Below are 24,736 nucleotides of genomic sequence, written 5' to 3'. Positions count from 1 at the left end.
GGGGGGGGGTGGGGGGGGTGACAGCAGGAGGACTACATCAGCCTATTTCACATTTTCCATAATTTCCATAATGCTGTGAGAATAATACCACAAGATTTCAGAGCAATTTGATTTTATTGCACTTTGGCTTCACTTGTTACACCAAATGACTGAGTTTTATATGCAGCCTGCTTATTTCACACAGCCCCAGATGTTAAACTGCCCAAAATGTACAAAATAAAAATATGTTTGCAGCCTGCTACAATAAACAGTGTAAAAAGCTTATTTCACTGAGTCGCCCAGATGATGTTTTCATGTTGTTTGTGGGGTTTTAGCTCACAATCATTCCTCTGTGTGTCGTTTCTGGTTATGAAAACCCAAGATGGGAACAGCTAAATGTTGAACCTGAAAAGTGCAATCTACTAAAACTATTTTTTTATGCAGCAGGTTTAAGTGAGACCCCACCCTCCAAGCTGTTTAAATGCAAAGTGTTTCTCTTTTTCTGTAGCCTCAGGCTCATTGTTTTAGCTGGAGGCGAGAGCCTTGACAGAGGCAGGCTTGCTGCAGTTTCAGTCACTGTTCTGAGGTTGACTTCAGTGAAGTCAGTTTAAAACTGACTGGTTGGACCAAAACCATGTCTCAAGATGTAAACAAAAGCCGCTTTCCCGCTGTTGCTTGTTTTCTCATTGCAGAGTATAGAACCGTGTTAAAAATAATGTCAGAGTTTATAAAATCACTGCTCCCAACAAAATTCAGAGCTTTCATTTTGTCCTCAGGGGTGGCAGAAAGGGCAGAGTACCACATCATGTCCCACCCTCAGACATTTCCACGGGGCCTGGCTCCAGACTACAGAGGGGTTCCTGTAGGGACAACGCTGGGCCGAAGAGGCAGAAACCTTTTCACTCAGCAAGCCTTTCAGCCACACAGCAGGCCTCTGAACAAAGCGACCGCAGTGTTTGGCCACGCTGGAGGCAGGCTGGTGGTGCCAAACACAGGTGAGCCAATTGTGACACAATTGGATTTGATACGATCCTTCTGCGAGTGTAAACTTCAGCTTCTCAAACAGAAAACTAGAAACCGTGGAAGATCAGATCTGTAACTGAGCACACTTTGAAACTTCAGCACAACTGATAGATTTCAGGCTTTTTCAAGTTCCAAAGACATCACTGAATCCTAATGATTACTTTTCAGTATTTGCAAAATAGTGTCATATTAACTCTTAATTAAACATTACTAGGAATTTATTAATTACTCTGAATGACCCACTTGTACACTAAAATAGATCACTGACTGCAAGTTTTCTTAAAATAATTTACTAATTTCTGTATATTGATGGCAAACATTAGGGATGTTGCTTATTATCACTCACTGCTAAAGACAAAGTGGTGAAATTGTTTTTGCCCATGCCTGTGTGTGTTTGTTTGTTTGTAGCGTTAGCAAAATATTTTATGAACCTAAACAACCTTGTCAAACAAAAAAATGTCTATAACTCAGTTAATTTTACAGTGATTGACCTATAATTGTGTGTGTTAGTGGCTGAGAGTCATTCCCAACACATTCTCCTAAACTCTAACCGAATATTCAAGATCTGTTTTTTTAAACTTTCCCAATAACTATTGGAGTCAACTGTGTATGTCTGTTAGCAAAATATCTCATGAACCACTGGACAGATTTTAGTGATATTTGAAGAAAGTAACAACTGGATGTACATCTACAACTGATTAACCTTTGGAGTCAATCCATTTCAAGATGATTGTCACAGCTTGTCAACAATAGTTATCACAAAAAAGGCCATAATGCAGTCACTTTTACAGATATTCAGCTAAATTTTGGTGTGATATTAGCTTACGGTCATTCACAACACATAGTCAGAACATGATACTTGATACTTGATATTGCATGAGATAATTCGTAATGGTTTTTTCAAAGTTTGATAAAAAAAACAGCTACAGCTCTGTCATTTCTCAGCAAAAGATGATCTTTGTCTTCCTTCAAAGAATGTTAGGCCTTTAATTATTATTGTTTGGGCTTTTTTAACACTTGTAGTTAGGTATTTGATTACATAGAAATATGCATATATTTTATGTTATTAAGGCAGAAAACCTATTCTGGTTGTATTCCTACCTAATAAGCCACAGATTGAGCAGAGCTTCTGCAGCTCATGTCTAATAAGCATCACCTCTTGTTTACTAATAATAGAAATTAATAGATTATTTTTAAAGCACTAACAGTTAATGGCCTATGCATAGTAGAATTGGGTCATTCAACATAAGCAATTAAGATATGTTTAATAATGTTTAATTAATTTGCATCTTCATTAGCACCTCATTTGTGTTCCCTAAAATAAAGTATTATCAAAATGTTCAAACGACTGAATGTTTAATATACAGTATAATAAATTGTAGCGTAGTTTGATGTCCACCTCTCCTGCTCAGTTTTTCCTCCATTATTCAGGCAGCTTTTTCTCATGGCCTACATTCATCATCCTGTCCCTAAAGGGGCTTTATCCACTCCCAGATTGGTGGTAATTGTTTATGATGCTGTACAATGTTGTCTATGATTATGTGTTCTTGTGTTTTAGAAGAAGACAGTCAGTGTGTGTGTGTGTGCCGGTTTGTGACAAAAAGAGTGCTGGCAGCTCTGATTCACAAGGCCTCTGAGACTTGCTTCTGTCACCTCTTTCTGGGGCCATCACCCCTCTGGCTGTCAGCCTCAGTAAAGAGACCTGACAGCTGAGCAGGTGTGTGCCATGTGTGTGCATGTCGGGCCGTGTGCTGATCAGTTCTCATACGCCTCTTTCCTCTGCAGGTATCAGTCTGTTGGTGCCTCATGGGGGGATTGCAGAAGACACTACCTGGGAAATGTACATGAGCATCAACCAGGAGGACAGCAGGTGAGGGACTCTCTCCGAGGCGGTGCAAGTCTGCTTTCTAGGCTGCTCTCTTTTAATCTTTCAGCCCCTTATGATCCATGTCTCATCCATCTTCCCGTGACACCGTCTGCTCCTTTCACTGCCAAACAAGTGCCACAAACATACAATGATAAACACACACCTCCTCTTATGAAGCCTACAAAGTGACATGTAATGTACATATTCTTGCTTACAGATGCACATGTTCCCACCCAGCACGCAGTCTTTTATCATCTTGCAGACACCACAGGGGAGGATATGGTGTGTCACAAACACATTGGCAGCTGCAGACAGATTGCATTACTGCCTTAAGCAACCGTCTCAGTGGAGGAAGATACACTTCACCACTATGCTAGTCTGTTTTGTGTTTGTAGACATGACTGTGACAGTATCGCTTTCCATCTTGACTGGCTAGAGGAGTGAATATTGTGAACTGTGTGAAGTTATAATGAAAGGTAATATCTGGGTTTTGGTCAGATGAAGTCCGTCTCTGCAACTTTGTTCTCACAAAGCTCCTGCTCAAGGAGAAAATGTCATGATAGATAAGGCTTGTTTGAAAAAAAGAATCCAATACCTGTAACTTCCTTCAACAGAGCCTCCGAAGGTATCTGACAAACATATGTCAGTTTTTTCTTTTTCTCTCTTTTTTGGACATGTTCTTGATTTAAAGCAGCCACTATCGTAATGTCAGTATGTTAGTGTTGCATTGAGAGATATCATCCTTACAACACAGCTTCTCAATGAAGTTTGATTTCTAAAGGAGAATCTTTTTTTTTCTCTCTAAAGGAGAATCTAAAGTGACATTTTGAGCCGTGTGAAATTTAATTGTCATCTCACCACACTTCCACCCTCCACCCACCCGTGCATGAAGTCACGAGGGAACAGAAATATATCCAAGGTCATATATAGTCTCAGAGCTCAGTTAGTGGGCTAGTTGCACACTCCCGTGCCTTAAGTCTTTCTTGTTCAGCCAAACTGTTGCCCTCCGAGCTGCTGCTTTGCTCTGATAAGCTTGATGCTGTTTACTTCTCTGGCGGTCATTTAAGTAGCTGCAGGATCCGTGCACCACTGAGCTGTCAGTCAAAGCCTATCTTCTGACAGCCGCAGAGTCCAGGGGAGAAATTGGATCTTTTCTTCTCATTCAAATCCTGGCCATCTACATAAGACGTTGGTTTCCTCTGCAAAGAAAGGGAATCGATCAGCTCTGGCTCAGTTTCAGGTGCTCACATGAGCTTTCAGGTGTCCTCCAGGCATCAAGAAGTTGTTTATTCTGTGAACTACTCCCGTTCAGCGAGGAGATGCAAGGTTGTCCAAGGACAAAATCTTGTTGGGTGACAAAACACACTTAAAAGGAAGTGACTCAGGAAACTGAATAAAACAAGTTGAGTGGTGTTTTTTTCTTGTTTTCCAAACATATTTTGAAAAGAACTACTCTCAGTTCAGTCAGTTCATGCTGAGGGTTTGACTGCTTGTTGCTTCTGGTGGATTCACCAACTTCCTAAAGCACCACAACACACATAATTAATGGTGCCAGCGCATAAACATTAAAGCACCCTTTTCACTATCCTGTTCAAAACTTTTGTCCTGTATAGACTTCAAAAAATGCTCCATCGTGCAGCTTTGAAATAAAATGTACAAATTATATGTCAAAATGTGTGGCTTGGTTAGGAGTAGTGAGCTGCAAGTTTTAGTAGCAGTATGCCGCACAACATAAACCAAATTCGCAAAAAATAAAAAATAAAGGAAGTAAGTGGGAATTAGTTGAAACAAGTAAGAAACCCCAGCCATCCTTGGAGCTCTGTGACTCAGACAGACTTCACAGTAGATGCATCATTCAAAATTAAGCAGGTCACAGGAAGTTGGACCTTACACATCTGAACTGGCATTTTAATACATTTAACAGTTTTTACACAATTACATCTTAGATTATATAATTGTACATATTTTTCACCAAAATATTTAACTGACAGTTTATGTCACACTCTAGTTTTTGAGCTGTCTAAAATTTTCTAAACTTTTACAGATAAACTCCTCCTAATCCCAATACATTTTTTAGTACAAATTATACATCAAATGTAGGCATTTTTTGTCTTCTTTCAGTTATTATGTTTCTTAGTACTATACAACTTAAAGTTTTCTCCCAAAATCCTCCCAAAATGCAGAGATTGCTTACTGTTTAGTTTGGGTTTCTGTCTGTTTCTCATTACCTTGGCAGTAAGGGAGTGACAGACACAGGTGTGTGGTTACCATGGTGACCACATTGAGCCACTGGCAACAGCTTCTTATGCAGTTCATATATCAAAATGGGGCATTTTTTAAGCTTAGATTACAAAGTTATGTTGAAATTTTAGGCAGTAGCTGCATTTTCACTTCAGAATTTCCTCTGAGATATTTTGGTTTACAGTATTGTGACCAAACAGTGGCCTTTATTCACATCTAGTATAGACAGAAAAATTGCATCAATTTTTGTTGAGATTAGCCACTAGATGAATGAATGTATTTTTAATGCATCCTTAATTTTGTGGTATTTCTTCCAACATATTTTAAAAAACAAACAATCTATCCACACACACAGATGGTCAAGAGTTGACACTTATATGACCTTTTTTAACCTCTCCAGGTTCTTCAAAGCGCTTTACAATGTTTCTTATTCACCCACACACACAAATACAGTGCTTTCACTTATATGTTTTACAGTTTTTATGTTCTCACTCATACACTGAAAAACATGTTTTTGTAGCTGTGTGTGTGTGTGTTGGGGAGGGGGTGTTCAAGGACATTTGGGCACCCTGCAGGAACTGGGGATCGAACCCTCGATCTTCCGACCGTATAGTGACCTCTATGTTCATCGGTTTATCATTAACTTTGTCTCTGCGGGACAGAGCAGCTTTTGGCTAAGAACTTCTTCCTCCTCCTCTTGCTGATGAGAGCAGCTCTGATAGTACGGAGGGTGATCCATACAGGCAAAGCTGCAAAAAAATAATCAATTTATAGAGATTAAAATGCTTAGCAGAGCTGAGATTAGGAGCAGAGGAAGGTGATGATTCTCTGAGGGTTTGTCACTACATCTTTTACTGCATGCATTATCATAAAACACACTGTTCACATGGAAGTATTGATTCTTTCCACCCTCAAATTTCTCACATTAGAAACAAATCGTATCCATTATAAAAATACAAGTTGTGCAGCACATTCATTAAAGAGATTATCTGCTATATTAGAAAAAAGTTAAAATAGGCATTCAGTAGCATTTTATGGTAAAGGTCTTTTCTGTGACTCCAATTAGGTTAAGAGTTTTAGTGTTTTGTTCACTCTATTATTAAATATAACTTCTGTGGACAAAAAAAATTCTCTATTTTAATTTTTAAATTTTTAATTTTCTTAAAAGTTCTTTCCATCAAATTGTACCTTTGTAGCATTGGTCAATTCATACCTATATTTTTTTTGTTGTTGTAGAGAAAAAGCCATTTGCCACAGGTCTTGTTGTATGCACTTGTTTCTTTTGTACTCACCTTGTCACCTCTTTTTACACACAGCTTTATCTCTTGCCACCAAAAAGGTGAAAAGTGGGTGATAATGTAATTCCCTACCTGTACATGTGTAGGTAGGTAGGTAGGTAGTTACATTTATTTATATAGCACTTTTCAGCACAGGGCGACTCAAAGTGCTTTACAACACAAGAACAAAATTACAGACAAAGTTACAGCAGTAATTAAACACAATGAAACACAAAAGCTAAACAAGATAAACTAAACTAAGTGTACAGTTTGGATAAATAATCTAAAACATGACAATGTTAAACTAATGATACCGAGCTTTCTAAATGGTACCAGACCCTCTATACGGCCGACATAACAATTACTAACTAAGGTCTAAACATAACTAAACATGACTAAACTAAACTAAGGTATGAACTCTTAACTAACAGTACCAAGGCCCTCTAAACAGCCAACATAAGAATTTCTAATTTATATAGATAATCTAAATAAGGAACAACGGCAGGAAGGAAAAAAAAAAAAAGGCAAGTATGAGTATGAGAATGTGTATGTGTGTGTTTCCAGACATGGTAGAGAGCGGTGTAATGCATTGGTGTGTGCGTGTGTGTGTGTTTGTTTCCCAAGCAAATATTCAGAGTGCAAACCATTTGAACAAGACCTTTGTTTAAAATAGTGCCAGTAACTATTTGGAGTCTAATCCGTCAGTAAAATGAACCACTTCACTGATTTTAATGAAACCTTAAGAAAATAATAATTAGTTAAATATCTTGAACGTTTGATGTCCAGCTATTTCAAGGTGGCCACCAAAGCCATCTGACCTTAGAAAATGCAAAAATATCTATTGTTTAATCAGTTTTACATATATTGTACTACATTTTGGTGTGATTGTAGCTGATAATCATTTACAAAAAAAATACACTAACTGCTACTGAGCACAATAAATTTGCTTAAATCTTTCGCATTAACTGTTGGAGTCAACCCAGTTGAATGTTAGCAAAATGTCTCATGAACCATTGAATGGATTTTCGCTAAATTCTTAGAAAACAATCGTTGGATGTACATATACAACAGAATAATGTGTGAAGTTAACCCTAATTCAGGATGGCCACCACAGCAAATTGACATTAGTTAAAGCAAAATAGTTTTAACTCAGTCAATTTTCCAGACACTAAGCTAAAACTTGGAGTAGTAGTAGCTGAGCAGCATTCACTGCTCACACACTCACTACTCACAGATTGCTTGAAATTGTACATAACAATAATTTCAAGATTTGACCAAAACAGCTATAACAGTGGCTTATCACATATTTACTATGAAAAAAGCACACCTTGATCCCATGCATGGTTGCGTGGATCTGATGCCTCTCCAAGCAGAAGTGCACGCAGAGATTTGTGCTTATGTTGACAGTATGGGTGCAAATTGGTGACTATTTTGTACCCAATTGACATAAAATGTCTGGTACGACTAGGGGCTTACAATTTGGTAGAAGACTAGATTGACCAGTACAATTTTTAAAATATATGAAGAGCTATTATTCTTTTTTTTTGTAGCTGCTGCTGGCTGAATTTACTGACCTTTTAACTTTAAACTGAAGTCTTTTTAGTTTAGAGAGTTAAATGCCTAAAAATTTAGAGATTTCTAATGCAAGTGTGAAGACCTACCCTACAGTGAAACATTTAAAGAGGTTTCACTGAAAAAAAAAATCTGTTACATTTTATGAACTTGTTGGCTTGCACAATAAAACCACAGCAATCCACTGCAGTGACAAGTGTTGGGTATTAACATTTGACAAGTTAGTAATAAAATAAAGTACTGTCAGCAGTTTTCACAGGGACTATTTCTTTGATAGAAAGTGCTGTCACACCACAGCTGTTCACATCGTGTTCTGTGGATTTAATTCACAGCTGTGGAGGCAGAAAATAGTTTTTTTGTTTGTTTGTTTGTTTGTTTTTTCACATGTACCACAAGCAAAACCACATTAGCTTCCCTTGGCAATATGCACGGTCAAATACAAACTCATTTATAAACCTGATGAAGCTTCTCATCTAGTTGATTCTTTCTTATAAACCATTCAGTGTTGTAGCTTTTTTACCGCCAGCTGCCAAAGACAAAAGGGCGATAATGATTTTGCTTGTCCGTGTGGGTGTGTCCATACTGTTAGCAAAATATCTCATGAATCAATGAAAAGATATGAATGAAACTTTTAGAAAGAAGACTGTGTTAAAATCCACAACTGAATAAGATTAACGCTGGCTGCTATAACCAACTGACCTTAGAAAACATAAGGATGACAAACTCAGGCAACTTTACAGATATTGACTTAAAATGTTGGTAACTGAGAGTCATTCACAACTCGTGCTCTAAACACTACAAAATGTGTGGCAGCTTGACTTAAAACCTTGACATTAATTGTATGTCTGCAACCATGTTTCTCTGTTAGCAAAACATCTCATAAACCACTGGATGGATGTCACTGAAACTTTCCGAAAGTAATCAGTGGGTTAACCTTTACTTTAGTATTCAACCAAATCCAAGATGGCCACTATAGCTAATCAACCTTAGCCTAATGACTATAACTCAGTGACTTTTACAGATATTGAGCTAAAGCTTGGTGTGGTAGTAGCTGGCAGTAATGCACAGCACATACTCCAAGCTCTAACAAATCATGGGAGATCAAGTGAGATATCACAGGAAATTGTGCATGATGATATTTTTAAGATTTGAACAGAATGGCTGTAACTATTTTTGTTCATAAGATGATCTTAGTTTAAAACTCCAGCAGGTAAGATGGAGGATGATTTCCTTCAAGCAATGCTAGACCTTTAATTTTAAACCAAGTGAATCAGAGAGAATGTGAGAAACACTATCAACAGCCAGGGAAAAAACAAGATTCGTGTGGAATTTTGTTCAGCATTCTACATGCATAAGATACAACTTAATTAACAACAGCAATTGTAACTAACAACAACGATTGCAGTGATGGTTCTTTGTTCTCATAAACACAATCAGGAATGTGAAAGAATCATCTTTAAACTTTGTTCACAGGCAGTCTAACTAATTACCAGAGTCCCAGCAGCAGGTAACCTTGGTTTCCTCCGAACCACAGGCTGATTAGCACAGTGCAGCTGCACGGACAAGGTGCTGTCTGAGTGTGTAAAATTATTTTTGACAGCAGATTTTTAAACTCTGCAGTGTTGATTGGTAGCATAAATATTTAAAACTAAAAGAGAAAACATGAGCTAAACCATAAAATGTTTGATAGATAATGATAAAAGTTGCTGCAGCATTACTCAGGTGGGGGAAATTATTTATTGAAATATGGAACATTAAAGCATGTTAGATTATTTAGGGTATGACAGGTAAACATCAAAGATTTTTGTTCTGATTATTGTCTGAAAGGCAGATGATAATGTCAGTACCTGTCCATGTGTTTGTCGGTTAACTAAAATTTGGTGTGGTAGTAGCTAGGTCTCATCTTCAGCAGATACTGCGCAAATATTTGGTGAGTTCTTTGTATAATTGCACATCAGCTTATTTTCAAGATTTGACTTGAAAGGTTAAAATGCTGTCATTTATCAAGATAAAATAGTCTTACTTTAAAAGTCTGACATGAAAGCCAGCAGGCGATATGTATATGTTCAAGGAATGTTAGGATTTAAAATATTATTTGTCATTTTTTTGCCTACTCCTGAATTTTATTTTCATTACTTTCACAAAAATGTTTCAGATAATTTTGGACAGTTTTTTCATTTATTGTTTTTTGTCTTCCAAGTCTGGTGTGACCAAACTATATCAACCTACTAAAATACTTGGATTTAGGACCAAATACAATTCTTGGCTAAATGGGAGTCCTGTGATGGTCTGTGTTTGCGTCAACATGACAAATGTAACCCATAAAATTGATGCCTTTTTTGTCGAATTTATTCTCTCTCTGCTCGTGCTTCTTGTGTTTGTGCATGCGTGTGTGGCTCTACGCGCTCCTTACACATGTATGATGCATCTGTGCCCCCATGTGAGGGTTTGTTCCTGCCACGGTTATATTAATGATGCTGAGAAATATCCGTGCTGCCGTGGTGGCAGCAGATCCAACTGTGTCCTGTGTACGTGAGGTAACCAGCCAGGCCAGCTGCATGACTGATGGTGGTCCCATCGATTGCTCTCAGTCTTTGGAGCTTCCAGCTAAGTTTGGGCCCCCGGCCAAGAGCAGCTTGGCCCGGCTAATCTGTCACCAGGCTGGCCGGAGCAGCCTTCATAAGCCCCATCGACCCACAAAGCTTACACAGTGTGTGCTAAAGCCTGTCCTCCCCAGCCTCACTGTCCATTAGTCTTGGTGCTTTAATCTTCCTCTATCTGTGTGTCTGTGTGTCAGCTAGTCAGGGATTGATTCATTATGAGTGCCAAAGGATTTAGGTTTACTTTGCTCATAGGTAAGCTCTGAATACTTGTTTACACAGAAACAGATTAGTAAAGTTGTTCTTATTTACACATTATAAATTATTTTTACAGTAAATACAATGGTTGCAAAGGTATTTCTCAGTAATTTTTTTATTGTGTTTTCATTTGTTGCCTAACAATGTGGAATTTAAATTGATTTTAAATTTATTTATAAGTAATAATTCTTCAAAAAAACTTAAGAATAACAAAATTAAATCCAGAACAACAAACTTGTTGTAAATAATTCTAAAAAATATAAAACTGGAAAATGGTGCATGCATATTTATTCAGCCTCTTAAAGCCACCAAAAGCTTATATTCAACAATATTTAAGTCAAACCAGAGATTCTGAGTTGGACTGAGGTCTGGACTTTGACTGGAGCATGTCAGGATTTTCTGAAAGAAAGACAAATAAGTTTCCCTCAAGAAAGAGGGAAACATATTTGAAAAATGTATTTTGCTCCATCCATCTTTCATTTGATTCTGACCAGTTTCCCAGTCCTGCTTATACTACATAACATCACCACAGCATGATCTTACCATCATTGTGCTTCACTGTAGGGATTGGGTTCTCTTTAATCAGTGTCTTTTTCCTGCCACTCTTCCATGAAGCCCAGCTCTGGGCAGCGTCTTGTGGTCCTTTGGACAGATGGTTATCTATAGCCTCTTGATGTTTCTCTGGTTAACACCCTCCTTTTCCGGTCCATGAGTTTTGATGGACGACCCTGTCTTGTCAGTTTTGATGTGGTGGCATTATCTTTCCATTTTCAAAGAATAAATTTCATGAAGCTCTGTTGGATGTTCAGGGTTTAGGATATGTTTTAATACCATAACACTGATCTGCCCTTTTCCATAGCTTTGTCTCTGACCTGTGTGGAGAGTTCCTTGGTCTTTATGATGTCTTTTGCTTGGTAGTACTTACTGCTTAGAAGTGTTGCACTGTTGTTGATTCTGGGTTCTATTAGAACAGGTCTGTAACTACTGAGATCATCTGACAAAGATCGCTCACAGGTGGATCTCATGTAACTAATTTTGTGGCTTCTGTAGCTAATGGTTAGAGCTTCAAAACAAAGGAGGTGAATAAATATGCATGCAACACTTTTCAGTTTTATATATTTAAAAATGATTAAAATATTTTTCCCCATTTGACTTCAGTAATATAGAGTATTTTTTCCTATATTTATTTATTAAAATAACAAAAAGCTACGTTGTAAGGCAATAAAACAAAAAGAATACCAAGAGAGATGAATACTTACTGCAAACCTACTGCAGAAATAAAAGATGGAGTCTAGAGTAAATGTTAATTAATGCTTCAATCCGTATCTGTGTGTGCAGCACCATGTCTGAGGATGGGTCAGAGATCTTTCTCAGCCCTGGAGTCACGTATGGCCCCCCAGGCCTCGACCTGTCCTGTCCCATAGCCATGACCATAGCTCATTGTGCCGAAGCAGCTGCTGAGAACTGGAGCATCAGGTTAAAGAGACAAAGCCAGGACAACAAGTGGGAGGTGAGATGATTTTTTTTCTATTTCACCTACGGTAAAAGGTTTGGGGATTATTCTGTCAAAACTTCAGTACTGAATGTTGAAAACTTGACGTTGTCTTCAGCAGCCAGATGTGATAAACTGCTACAACTTCCTTTGATGCGAATTCTTCACCTAGCTCCATAGTCATGCAAGCATGGAGCTGATTTCAAGGTTGCTAGCTCACATTTGTCACTCTGCATAAGATCTAGTCTTTCAACCTTGGCCTCATGTTATTTTACATCCAAAAGATATGTCAGAATAAATGCAAATGACAGCTTTTACCATTCTTTAATATTCTGTTTCCCAGGTAATGATGCTATGTTAAGTCCTTGCTCTTTTGCAAATCAGTCTGGCTTGCGATTAACAATACAAATTGGAAAAATATATTTTCACATAATCACTGTTATATATTCTTGAAAACAAATTCTTGACTTTGACCTCTAAACTAGTCTTTTTTTATTTTTCAGTATCTACTAAATAGATTCATTTGCTTCAACATCTCATTTTCAGCTTGATCAGAAAATTATTTGGGAAGTTTCTTAATAATAAGAACATAATTACTTTTTTCTTTGCAACAATATCCAGCCAGAGATAAAACAGACAAATGACATAACAACTTTGACCCATAGATGGTTCATCTGCAGTTCAAGAGCCAGTTATCAAAAGATTCAGTGCTTTTTGAAAATGTCTGTGAATGAGCTGTGATAAAAAGGAATTTTACAGGCATAATTGTATTTTGAAAAAGGAAAAAACTGCCAAAAGGCTAAAGTACATACACCTGATGTCTCAGTAGGTTTCCAAAAATGGATACGAGTTGTAGCTCTCCCTTTTGAAAGATTTAAGGCTTAACTTTTCTAAAAGCATTGGGGTGTTGTTTCAGTGATCACTACTCTAATGCTCTTCTAACATCGGTGTGTTTTAATAAAATAACAGCTCAAAGACGCTTGGGTATCTTTACAGTCCCACTTTACAGTCCCACACACAAGCACCTGCATCCAATCTTTATTAAGGGTGCCAATGGAAAAGCGTTGAAGGATCAGTTTTACTGTCCTGTTCGAACTTTTTGTCCTGTAGCTCATCATGCAGGTTTGAAACAAAACATAGAAATTATACATCATAATGTGGTTTGATCAGGAAAAGTTTGCTATGACTATAAGTAGTAGATCACTGCAAAGCAGACAAACATTTCAAAAAAATAGAGCAAAAATACTGGAGATCAGTAGTTGAGAAGACCCAGCCCAATTTGGAGCACTAAAACTCAGACTGGCTTCACAGTAGAAACATTCAAAATTTCAACAGGTCACAGAAAGTTGTATTTTGCATTTCTGAACTGGCATCTTCATATTCTTTACTGTTTGTACACAGAATTTAAATTTGGTGATTTTAACAATTGTATTTTCAATGAAATACTGACAATTGTTGATGTCACACATTAACATTTGAGCTGTGTAAAGTTTTTAAATATTTTCCAAACTCTTCTTACTCCCACAGCTCTTTTTGGTACATATACAAATTATACATCAAAACGTAGGTGTGTGTGTGTGTCTCTCACTGCTATAGGACTTCTCTTAAATAACCCCCCAAAATGCAGAGTGTACAGCCAAGCTTCAGCTTCAGCACAGTTTCAGTTATATTTTAGCTTAAAATATTCTCCTCAAAACTGGAAGTAAAGGATCTTTTTAACTTTTCAAATCTCCTTCATAAAACACCTTAAACACAAAAACATTAACATGTGTGACAATCAGAGTCTCCTGCTGCTCACCATTTAAGAATGTTTAAGATTTGACTTGTAGTTTTTACACAGAAATTGTTTGTTTAAGCTTTCTTTCAGTCTATGATCTTGTCTGCCTATCATTAACTTGGCAGTCAGAGAATGAGGGACACAGGTGTGTGGTTACCATTAGGCATGTGCATTTTTAAAAAAATCCCTCTTCGAATTTGGTAACTTTTCTGAGAAAATTCGCCCTTACAGTTTGGCTGGTCCCATTTAATCCCCCTACCTACCTCTACAAATTTAAGGCCAACTTGTGGCAGTTTATAACTCTCACAATGCATTCTTATTTTATCATTTAGTCATGTAAGGCTACTTGATATGGCACAAGTGTTAACACAACAAAACATTTAAAGAGCAGAGAAAGTATCTTAATGAGCGCTAATCTTTGCTGCCATTTTATGATTTAGGATTGTTGCATGTTTCATGTTCTTGCTGAAAAATGTCACAGTCTACTTGGTTGAATTGAAGTCCTGCAGCTGAAAACCCTTCAGAGACATGACCTGCTGCTAATCCTGCTAGCTGGGATTTTTTTTTTTATTTTCACTGGTTCGATGCAACAACATGGAGAGGATGCATGTATTTTGTCAGTAAACCTAAGCTCACCCATTACCACAGTTTCCATTTTATAATCCTTTCAAAATAAGCTACGATGGTAAAAAGATCTTGGGGATGTTCCAAGTTGTTTCTCTTTTTTTTTTTTTTTTTTCTTTGTTGTTGAGAGGGGGTGGGCCAATGGTGTGCTGTCAAAAAAAGCACCCCATCTATAACGGCACCACGAGGAAATGTCTTGACATGTCACTACCAGGTACTGGTGCAAAAAGATAAAAAGATGGCTGTGTGGGTTGCGTTAATTCTTCAAAATCACCCATTTTGGCTGGAATTTGAATATTCAAAAATTGCTGCACATCCCTAGTTGCCATGGTGACCATAATGAGCCACTGGCAGCAGCTTTAACATTTCTTTTGATTTTGGTTCTCTTTACACTTCTTATACAGTTTTTTCTTAGCTTTCTATTATAAAGTTATATATGAGTTTTGAACAAAACCCTTCAAAATTTCTTCAGAAATGTTCTTGTTCTTTTTCTCATGCAGCTTTAGTGGAAACATCTGAGATGCTCTTTTAATGTTTAACTAACCTCATCAAAAAGCTTTGGCGACCTCATAGTGTCAGAGTGACCCCAGAGGCACAGATTTTTCTTGAACTGGGGGAGGGGGGTCTGTGACTCTGTACCACTCTGGTCCTTTCACTCAGTGTGACATTTACACAGATGTAATTTGCTAGCGGATGTGGGAGCTATCAAAATACCCATCACTGATGGGAGCTTTGTCCCAGCACAGAGGAGAGAATGAAGAGATGACATAGACTGAAAGGTGGAGGTTGGTTCAGGGGTAGAATATATCCTTCAAATGTAACACTGTGGCCCATCTCTGTCATTGAGAAATAATGAGCTCTTTACCTCAGGAAGGGTGCTTACTCAAAACCTAATCTCTGGAATTAGTGATATAACGGGAGATGGAGCTCTGTCCTCGTCTCTTTCACCCCGTCTGCCTCTAAGCATCGTTCCTATTTAAGCCTGCACTTTTTTACACTTGTTTGACTCTCTCATCTCTCCTGTGGCCACCTGGTGGGGATGAGCTACGCCATGGTTATCCGTCATGTGTGCTGCAGCACTAATGGGGCAGGTTTAAGAAGCTGCGGGCCACAAAATTACTTTGCATTGCTTTAAATGCCTCAGCTGGGTCATTTGCAGAGGGGACCGCTGGGTCACAGGTATGTTCCAAAGGTGATTCAGGGAGAATTTAGCACACAATGAGGAGCAATTGGCTATCGGATACAACGGCACCCTGCTAATTCGTTTTGTCAGTGTTACTGGATCCCCATCTGTTTAGAGAGGTGTGTCATTATTCATTTGGCCCTTGTTCAGCTTTGCACAGCTCCTTATGCTGGTTTTCCTGGAAGGTTTCCAGTTTATTGTCTCTCAAATACAAATAATATCCTTCCAAATAAGACTTTTAGACTTAAAGTGCTGCTTCAGGGCCTAATAATGTCTGATTGTATGCATGCCTAGTTAAACTTTTTCTTTGAGTAAATTTTTCTGTCGAAAATGCTTATACAAACTAATAATTTGGTCTCAAAGTCATTTTGGAGACAAGTTGTTCCTAATCAGGTTAACACAGGCTGAAAGAAACCTTTGGCTGTTCATCTACAACTGATTAACCTTTGGAGACAGCCCAATTCAAGATGTCTGCCACAACTACCTTTACTTAAACACAAAAATGGCTAAAACAATTTTAGAATTATTGAGCTGAAATTTGTGGTTGTGGCTGAGACTGAGCTCCAGCAAATAGTTGGAGGACAAACAGGTCGAACAAGAACTTCATTTACAAGACATACACTAACTACTACTCAGCACAAGATCTTCGCTTAAATCTTTTGCATTAACTGTTGGAGTCAACCAAGTTTGTCTTTTAGCAAATTATTTTATGAACCATTGGACGGATTTTAATAAAACTGTCAGAAAGTAATCACTGGATATACATTTGCAACTGATTACCTTCTGAAGTCAATCCAATTCAAGATGGCTGGCACAGCTAAGCAACATTAGCCAATACAAAAATGGCTGAAGCTCGTTTAGATTTACAGATATTGAGCTAAAATTTGATGCTGTAGCAGCTGAGAGTCATTCACATCACATACTTGACATACATGATGTTTTATGATATTGCATGAAATAATTACATTTTTGTTGATGTTGTTTTCAAGGTTTGACCAAAATGACTGCAACTCCTTCATTTCTTTACATATGATAATTATAGTCTGAAACTCTGGTATGAAGGGTGACAGGCAATATGCATTCTTTCAATGAATGTTAGGGTAATTTTAAAAAATAAAATAAAATAAAATTGACACATAAATGATTAGTCTTTCCAAAATCCGATATTAAAATGATTTCCTGCGACTGTACAAACTCTATTGTTTTCTGATTTTTCTTCTTCCTTTTTTTTAACCTCCAAAGGAAGTGATGTCTGTAGATGAGGAGAGCTCGTCCTGCTACTGTCTGCTGGAGGGCCAGAGATGCCATGTGCTGCTGGGCCAGCCAGGTCGATACGCGCTGGTGGGGGAGCCTCTGAACCAGGAGGCAGCCAAGCGGCTCAGACTGGCTGTGTTTGGAAGTTCGGATACCAGCAACTCTCTGGGCTTCACCCTCAGAGTGTACTGTGTGGATGACACGCCCCATGCTTTTCAGGTATCAGGGAGGAATTTTTATTTATCAGAGACCAAACATGTCTAGCATTCAATGCAATAATATGATTTTTGGCTTACTTTGTTCACATTGTGCTTGTAGAGAGTAAAATGTATTTTTGTACATGAATTACTCTGTACAAATATTAAGGCTGAGCATGATGAATCACTACTGTCAGTGATTAAATTGGTAGATTTCAGCTCCACAGCTCTTCTGACAGTGGTCCTTGAGACGATACTCCTGAACAGTAATTTAAGGCAACGTGAGAAAAACCTTCAGTTTTATTGAAGCTACGCTGGGTTTATTTTCTACCTGTCCTGAGGGATGTGTGTCTTCAGAAGTAGAGTCCAAACTCTATAGAAGGGGTTCTTAAATTGGATATTCAAAGGTCTGTATCTGATTTCTAGAGAAGGTCAAATCTGCCTTGCTTTGCACATTTAGGCAATTCAGTGGTTACAAAACACCACCTTCTTTGCTGCCTTTCTGACAGTGACACCAACAAAAGACCACTGGTCGTATTCTCTCGTGCTCACAGGAACGCATGTAAACTCTTTTTAGCTCTCAGCTGACTTAGTAGTTTTGACATAACTGAAGTGTGTCAAGGTTGTGTCATATGTGCGCCTGTTGTTACAGCTTCTTCTCAAACCAGAATCAACACAAAAAAAATCTCAGATCTGTTATAATTTGCAAACCTAACAATTTTTTGATGTGTTTATGGAAACATTTTTTTGGCTGTCGTAAGCATGCACCTCATTGCATCTTACCAAGGCTTTCCTGATATAATGTGTGGGTTGCTCTATAAGCAAGGCAAAGCAGGCCTTTGATTTGTTTGAGTGCTCTTTATATATATTTGATTGTGTGCGAGATTCAGATGATCTTTTTAAGTCTTGCGTGGCAGTGTACAATACATAGGGTTCAGAAATGTTTGAACACCACTGTAATAATTACATTGCTCATTTGTAGCCTAATAAAAGGTTACAATAGCCTCAAAAACTATTCTAATTGTCTAAATTTGACTTAAATCCAGCCTGCGGAGGTATCAGCCTTATGTTCAGACCTGAACTGAAAAGGATCAGTCAGCTCGCAACAAACTGTTTGATCCAAGTGAATGTGGTCTAAATCAGTGCAGGTAAGGGAACACTGAGACACTCACTTACTGCTGCAGGTACTGAACTGGGATTCGTTTGCTTGTTTACTGAAGTCCCTTTTGAACGGTGAGATATTGACTAACAGATCTGCTTAAGTATGTGCATTTGAATGAGGACACAAATTAGCTTTGAGGGGGGAAAAAGTGAACAAACTATGTCTTAAAGGATCCAGTAAATCTGCAAAGCATCTAATAGACCCACTGAGCTGCTGCAGGAGAGTTTCTCAGCATTTGTTTAATCTGAAAATAAAGAATGCATGTGTGAATGTGGAACATTAAGTCTTCAGCTTGATAATGGAGTTTACAGTAAATCCTGTGTTGTATACTTAATTAACTTTAGTCTTAGATCACATTTCCAGCTGCCGTTCCATTGGATTAATGGAATAGAAGAACTTGCTTAGGTTTTGGAAAATACTTTGAACCTATGTTAAGATTTCAGGTGTTGCCTTATAACATAAACACTGTTAATTAATCTATAAAGCATCCTTGTAGTTTCTGTGCACAGGTAATAAAACCAAAACACACTACACGGACATCATGACCGTCTAGTGTATGGGCCAGCAGGTCTGCAAAAAGTAGCAATCTGTTACAGTAAAGAAGAAACTTTTTTTTATTTTTTAACAAATCCATAAAGTCACACAACGTTGCTCATTTAAAAGGTAGTTCTGAACTCCTGAAGGGGGATTCAGTTGAAAAGTCATGAACATTTAATATCTTACCTGTTGCAGATGACTCTTTGAACAATCTCAGTTTGGAAAAACAGAGTTTAATGTTAACAGCTAGTCTGAGCGGAGCCAAGACCAAAATGTGTTGTTGTTGTTTAAGATCAACTTTAGTCTCAAAGATTTCATGGCAGTTCATACAAAAGCTATTTTATAAACCTTTACATTGCCATCAATATTCTTATATTCCTGCAGGAAGTCTTCCTGGCTGCACAGCAAATGCTACAGCTAGCAGCTGCTGCAAATGACCACAGAATTCTATGTAAATTAAAGGCCTAGCATTTCTTGAAGGAATGCATAAATTGATTAGGAAGCATAAACTCTACCCCAGTGCTAATCCTACACTAATGCAAACATTCACTGTGGTATAGCCACTTGTATGTAGGCATAGGTGGATTAGCAATGGTGGCCATCTTGAATCATGCTGATTCCATAAGTTAATTAGATGTACATCTATTGATTAATCTCTGAGTGCGTTATTAGAATGTACCTAGTGGCTAATAAGATATTTGCTAAACTTTTGTGCAAAGATGACGCACAATATGTTTCACTTGAACTATGCATTAAATACGATGCTCAGCTACTACTTCACCAAATGTTAACTCAATACCTGAGTTACACCCATTTGTGTGTTTTCTAAAAGCTGTTGGCTGTGGCAACCATCTTGAGTTGAATTGCCTACAGAAATTAACCTGTGGAAAATATATAGCCATTGATTACTTTCTGAAGGTTTCATTAAATTCTATCTAGGAGTTCCTGAGATATTTTGCTAACAGACAGAGTTGATTCCAATAGTTAATGACAAAGTTTGAAAGGCCGTGTTCAATTAGTTAGCACTTAGAGTATAGGTTGGGGATGAGACTCAGCTACTACCACACCAAGTTTTAGCTTAATGTCTGTAAAATTGACTGCATTATAGCCAGTTTTGTCTTTGCTAAGATAGCACTGCGGTGTGTCAATCACAGGGACAGACAGAGACAAACAACCATTCACACTCTCACTCAAACATAGGGACAACTTAGAGTTACCAATAAACGTAACATGCAAGATTTGGTCTGTGGGAGGAAACCAAAGTACCTAGAGAAAACCCAAGCGTGTACAAGGAGAACATGCAAACTCCACACAGAAAGGCTCCAGGCAGGAGGTGATCCTGCTGTCTTCTTGCTGTAATGTGACAGCTCTAACCACTGATCCACCACATGCACACACACACAGACAAAAAACATTATTGCGCTGCCTTTGGCAGCATGCAAAAATAACCATGTGGTGTAAAACTGACAGCAGTTTGTAACAACTGCATAAACCGCTATGATTTTTATTATTATTTTTAAAGGGGACCTAATATACTTTCTTGAACAAGTCAGGATAGGTTTGTGGGCTTTACAAAACATTTTCATTACATTTATTACACAATCATTCTCAGATATTGAGATTTCACCTGATCAGTTCTGCCTGTTTTAAGCTCATTTCAGAATGAGCAGTTTAAGTGCTATGTCACTGGTATGCAAATTAGCTGCTATTGGCCACGCCCACCAACTCTGTGCCCCTTCTCAAAACATAAAAACTCTCTGAAGGATTAAACACTGCCAGTCTGACGCACATTTATATTGTTTTTTATTTCAAACTCTGAGGATTTTGACTTTGGGACAGGGACACTTAGCGGTTCCGAACCAACATTTGTCTAGTCGGACACCAGCAATCAGCAGGTCCAAACCCAAAAGGTGTCCGGACAGCCGCCTGGTAAATATCTGGGTTTTTTTCCCCAACTTTTCGTAACATAGTTCTAATGTTAGGTTAGACAAACTTGCTATTACTTTAACAGAGTCGTGTTTCTGGGACAGGTGAGCTGTTCAAACTACAACTTTGAACAACCAAATGAAGCCACGCAGCTCCGTTGACTGGGTGAACATGCATGGACACATGTTCTATATTGCAGCTGACAATAAAACATTTTCCTTTTCTAGCAGACATTGTGGAGTGGTAAAACCAGCAGAACAAACGTGATAGTCTTCTTGTAATGAAGTGGGTGGAGCTCCACTTGGGTTGTTAGGTGAGGGGCTGGGCTTGCTTGGGGTTGCTAGGTAACAGGGATTGTGACAATAATCCTAAGGTTTTTGAAACAGGTCGTTTTGCAGACACCGCAAAACATTTACTTATTGTCACAAACCGGGTGGGTGTTTTTTTTTGTTTTTTGCACTTGTTCTGTTTCTAGAAGCAGTAGATACCCCAATGGAAGTACAAAAACATGCAAAAAGTGAATTTTGCATAATAGGTCCCCTTTAAGATTGGAGTTGTTTTTAATAGAGAAGCGATTAAGTTTAGCTTTGGTCTCTTGTCTGACTAGCTGTTAAATTCTGTCTCTCCAATCTGAGGTTGTTCAAAAAGCTATTATATTAATTGTTCATAGCCTTTCCACATAACCTCACTTCAAAAGACCTGAACAATCCCTTTAATTAAAATAGACAAGAGTTCAGATCAGACATGACTGATCATGAGCATAAACACAAGAGCATAAACTAAGGTCCCACTCTGCCTTAATAATGTAAAAGATTGCTCTTCAGATTTCAGCAAAGTAATAAACATTTATATTTATTTTACAGTCATCCATTTGTTATCACCTGCTGCTGAAAAGCAAAGCGAGACAATATAGTTTTTGCCTCTGTCTGTGTGTATCTGTGTGTTAGCAAAATATCTCATAAACCACTGGACAAATTTTAATGAAAACTTCAGAAAGTAATAATTGGATTTACATCTACAACTGATTACCTTTTGGACTCAACCCAGTTTAAAATTGCTGCCACAGCCAACTGAACTTAAAAAACACAAATCTGGCTATAACTCAGACAATTTTACAAATATTGAACTAAAATTGATATGGGTGAAGCAGAGATTCATTCAGAACACAAACTTAGGGCATGACATCTCATGATATGGGTTAAGATTGCACAGAACATTATTTTCAAGGTTTGACCAAAACAGCTCCAACTCCACATTAACATGAATTATCTGTTTCTATTGTGTTTCTGGACAACAGTGAATCACAACAGCTTTCCCAGGAGCACACAGTCTGTCACACTGACCATATTAAAATGACACCACTGTAATGTCAAACACGAGCTACACGGATGACGAGTGTGTGTTTCCGGTGATTTGCTCAGAGGAATCGCTGCCTGAATTTGTAGCGCTCCTCTGAAGATCCACTTGTTGGGTAACATTGCCGCTGGGAGCTGCTTGATGATGAGGAGACAAAGAGGGACTTTTAATTACAAAGACAACAGATGCTCCAGGGTTGCTGCTCTGCCCTTTCTTTTATGTAGTTTAATTTGCTCTCTGTTAATTAAATGTGCTTCTGTGTTGCATTCCATAAAAAGGATTTGAACATGTTAAAATGAGACATAGTCTGAGAAGCAAGCAGTTTATCCTTTGATTTTTGTATTTTTTTTGGAGCACTATGAAGAATTATTTTTGAATAATGGGGACACAGAAAACAAAAAGCTTTTTTTTATCACCCGCCACTGAAGGTGAAGCAGTGATAACGTTTGTGGCATTGGCAAAATGTCTTGTGAACAACTGAATAGATTTGGATGAAACGATCAGAAACTAATCAGTGGATGTACATCTATCTCCCATTCTCTTTTAAAGTCAACCCAATTCAAGATGGCCGCCACAGCTAAGCAAACTTAGCAAACACAGAATTGGCTATAACTCAGCCAATATTACAGATATTGAGCTAAAATCTGGTGCGGCATTAAATGAGAGTAATTCTCATCACATGCTCTGATCACGTGAAATCAATTTTTAAAATATTGCTGTTAATTATTTAAGTCAACTCTCTGTTGTCTGTTAGCAGATTATCTCATCAACCACTAGACGGATTTCAGTGAAATTCCAAGAAAGTAATCATTATGTGTACATTTCAAACTGATTAGCTTTTGGACTCAATTTGATTCAAGATGGCTGCCACAGTCAACTGACATTAGGAGACTCGAAAAATTGCCATAACTGAGTCAATTTAAAAGACATTAAGCCAAAGTTGGGTGTGGTAGTAGCTGAGCCTTTTTGCCAACACGTACACATTGTCCAATATTTTTCCTTAAAATTAAAATTTGGTGTCAACTCTGTCTGTTAGCAAAATATGTCATGATTCACTGGACGGCTTTTAATGAAACTTAAAAACGAATGAAATTCATGTACAGCTAAAATTCATTAACATTTGGTGTCAATACAATTCAAGATGGCTGCCACAGCTTATCAGCCTTAGCCAACAGAATAATGGCTACAACTCAGTCAGTTTCACAGATTTGGAGCTAATTTTGGTGTGGTAGTAGCTGAAAGTCATCTTCAGTATGTTTTCTGCCTTATGAAATTGTACTTAACACGACATAGAAGGTTCAATCAAAACAGCTACATCTCTGTCCCTTCTTCACAGAAGTTTTAGTTTAAAACTGGCATGAAAGGCAGTGGGTGATAGGCATTCCTTCAAGGAATCTAGGCCTTTATTTTATGTTCAGAATTTCCTGTGATTTTCTCAACAGTAATGTTTCCTGTCCTAATTAAACAAGTTTCCTGGAATAGTGCTGTAAGTTGTTTCACTCCAACTAGTTCTGTGTCACTACTGGCTTCAATTGAGAGGCAGAATTGCAAGTGCACGACGAGAAATTGGATGTTGGTGCCAAGAGCCAACTCACTCCACATCTCCATCAGTCAGACATTGTTATTTGTTCATTTGTTCTATTTTGTTGGCTTTTGTTTTGTTTTGTGCTTCATACCATAATTTCCCCTGTGAGCCTGAAAATCGATATGTTCTCGACAGCCTGTACTCTTGGCATTGTCCTGTTCTCTCCAACCTTCCCTGCAAACCCAAGATAAAGAAAATCTAAACAAAAGCATGCAAGTGCGGGCACATCTGGAAATGAGCACCCGCCACCGGCCAAATGCGGGTAAATATTTGAAGTGGCAGGTGAATTTGATCAACACACACGCCACTGTGGCGGGTTGGCAATTTGAACAGAAAAGGTGTTATTTGTCCTCTTGACATATAGGAGGCAGCAATGTGCTCGAGTTGCTGCTAAATGCAAGAAGGAGAAAAGTTTAGCAGACACTCTTTACCAGTTGGTGGCAGTATTGATTCCTTCAGTTGTTTACCAACAACCAATAAAAATCAAGAAGAAGAAGAAGAAACAATTTGAGGAGTGGCATTAGCAATGTGGTGGAACATTTCGGGAGTTAAGCGGGTGGCAGACAACAAAAATGTTTTTCATTCAAGAGTAGTTGAGGGAAGAACCGAAAGTTAAACAATGTTTTTTTTTTACCTAAATCAATGACGTCATGACGTCGGTCAGTGTGCGTTCGCGCCTATGGCCGGTGTTCTGACAATCTGTGCTTCCTTGTCAGATTTTCCTACCGTAGCACGGCTAAACAGCTATGTCTAACGGTCGGTGCTACCCGTCAAAAACTGCTACCGTCATGTTTACAAACCAAAAACTGTAGCGGTTCGTGTTAAT

At 38.1% G+C, this 24,736-nt stretch overlaps 1 protein-coding gene across 1 annotated transcript in view; it reads left to right on the top strand.

Moving 5' to 3' along the window:
* Positions 1-24,736, top strand: part of LOC108242607 (netrin receptor UNC5D) — a 340,333-nt gene that overhangs the window by 304,469 nt on the left and 11,128 nt on the right. Inside the window, exons 11-14 of the mRNA XM_017427560.3 lie at positions 756-974; positions 2,788-2,872; positions 12,156-12,327; positions 17,136-17,366. Of these exons, the coding sequence (XP_017283049.1) occupies positions 756-974; positions 2,788-2,872; positions 12,156-12,327; positions 17,136-17,366 (707 nt within the window). The remainder of the gene's footprint in view (positions 1-755; positions 975-2,787; positions 2,873-12,155; positions 12,328-17,135; positions 17,367-24,736) is intronic.

The sequence above is a fragment of the Kryptolebias marmoratus genome, linkage group LG14 (genome assembly GCF_001649575.2).
Source record: "Kryptolebias marmoratus isolate JLee-2015 linkage group LG14, ASM164957v2, whole genome shotgun sequence".
Lineage (NCBI taxonomy): Eukaryota > Metazoa > Chordata > Actinopteri > Cyprinodontiformes > Rivulidae > Kryptolebias > Kryptolebias marmoratus.
This window is presented reverse-complemented; position numbering and strand designations above follow the sequence as displayed.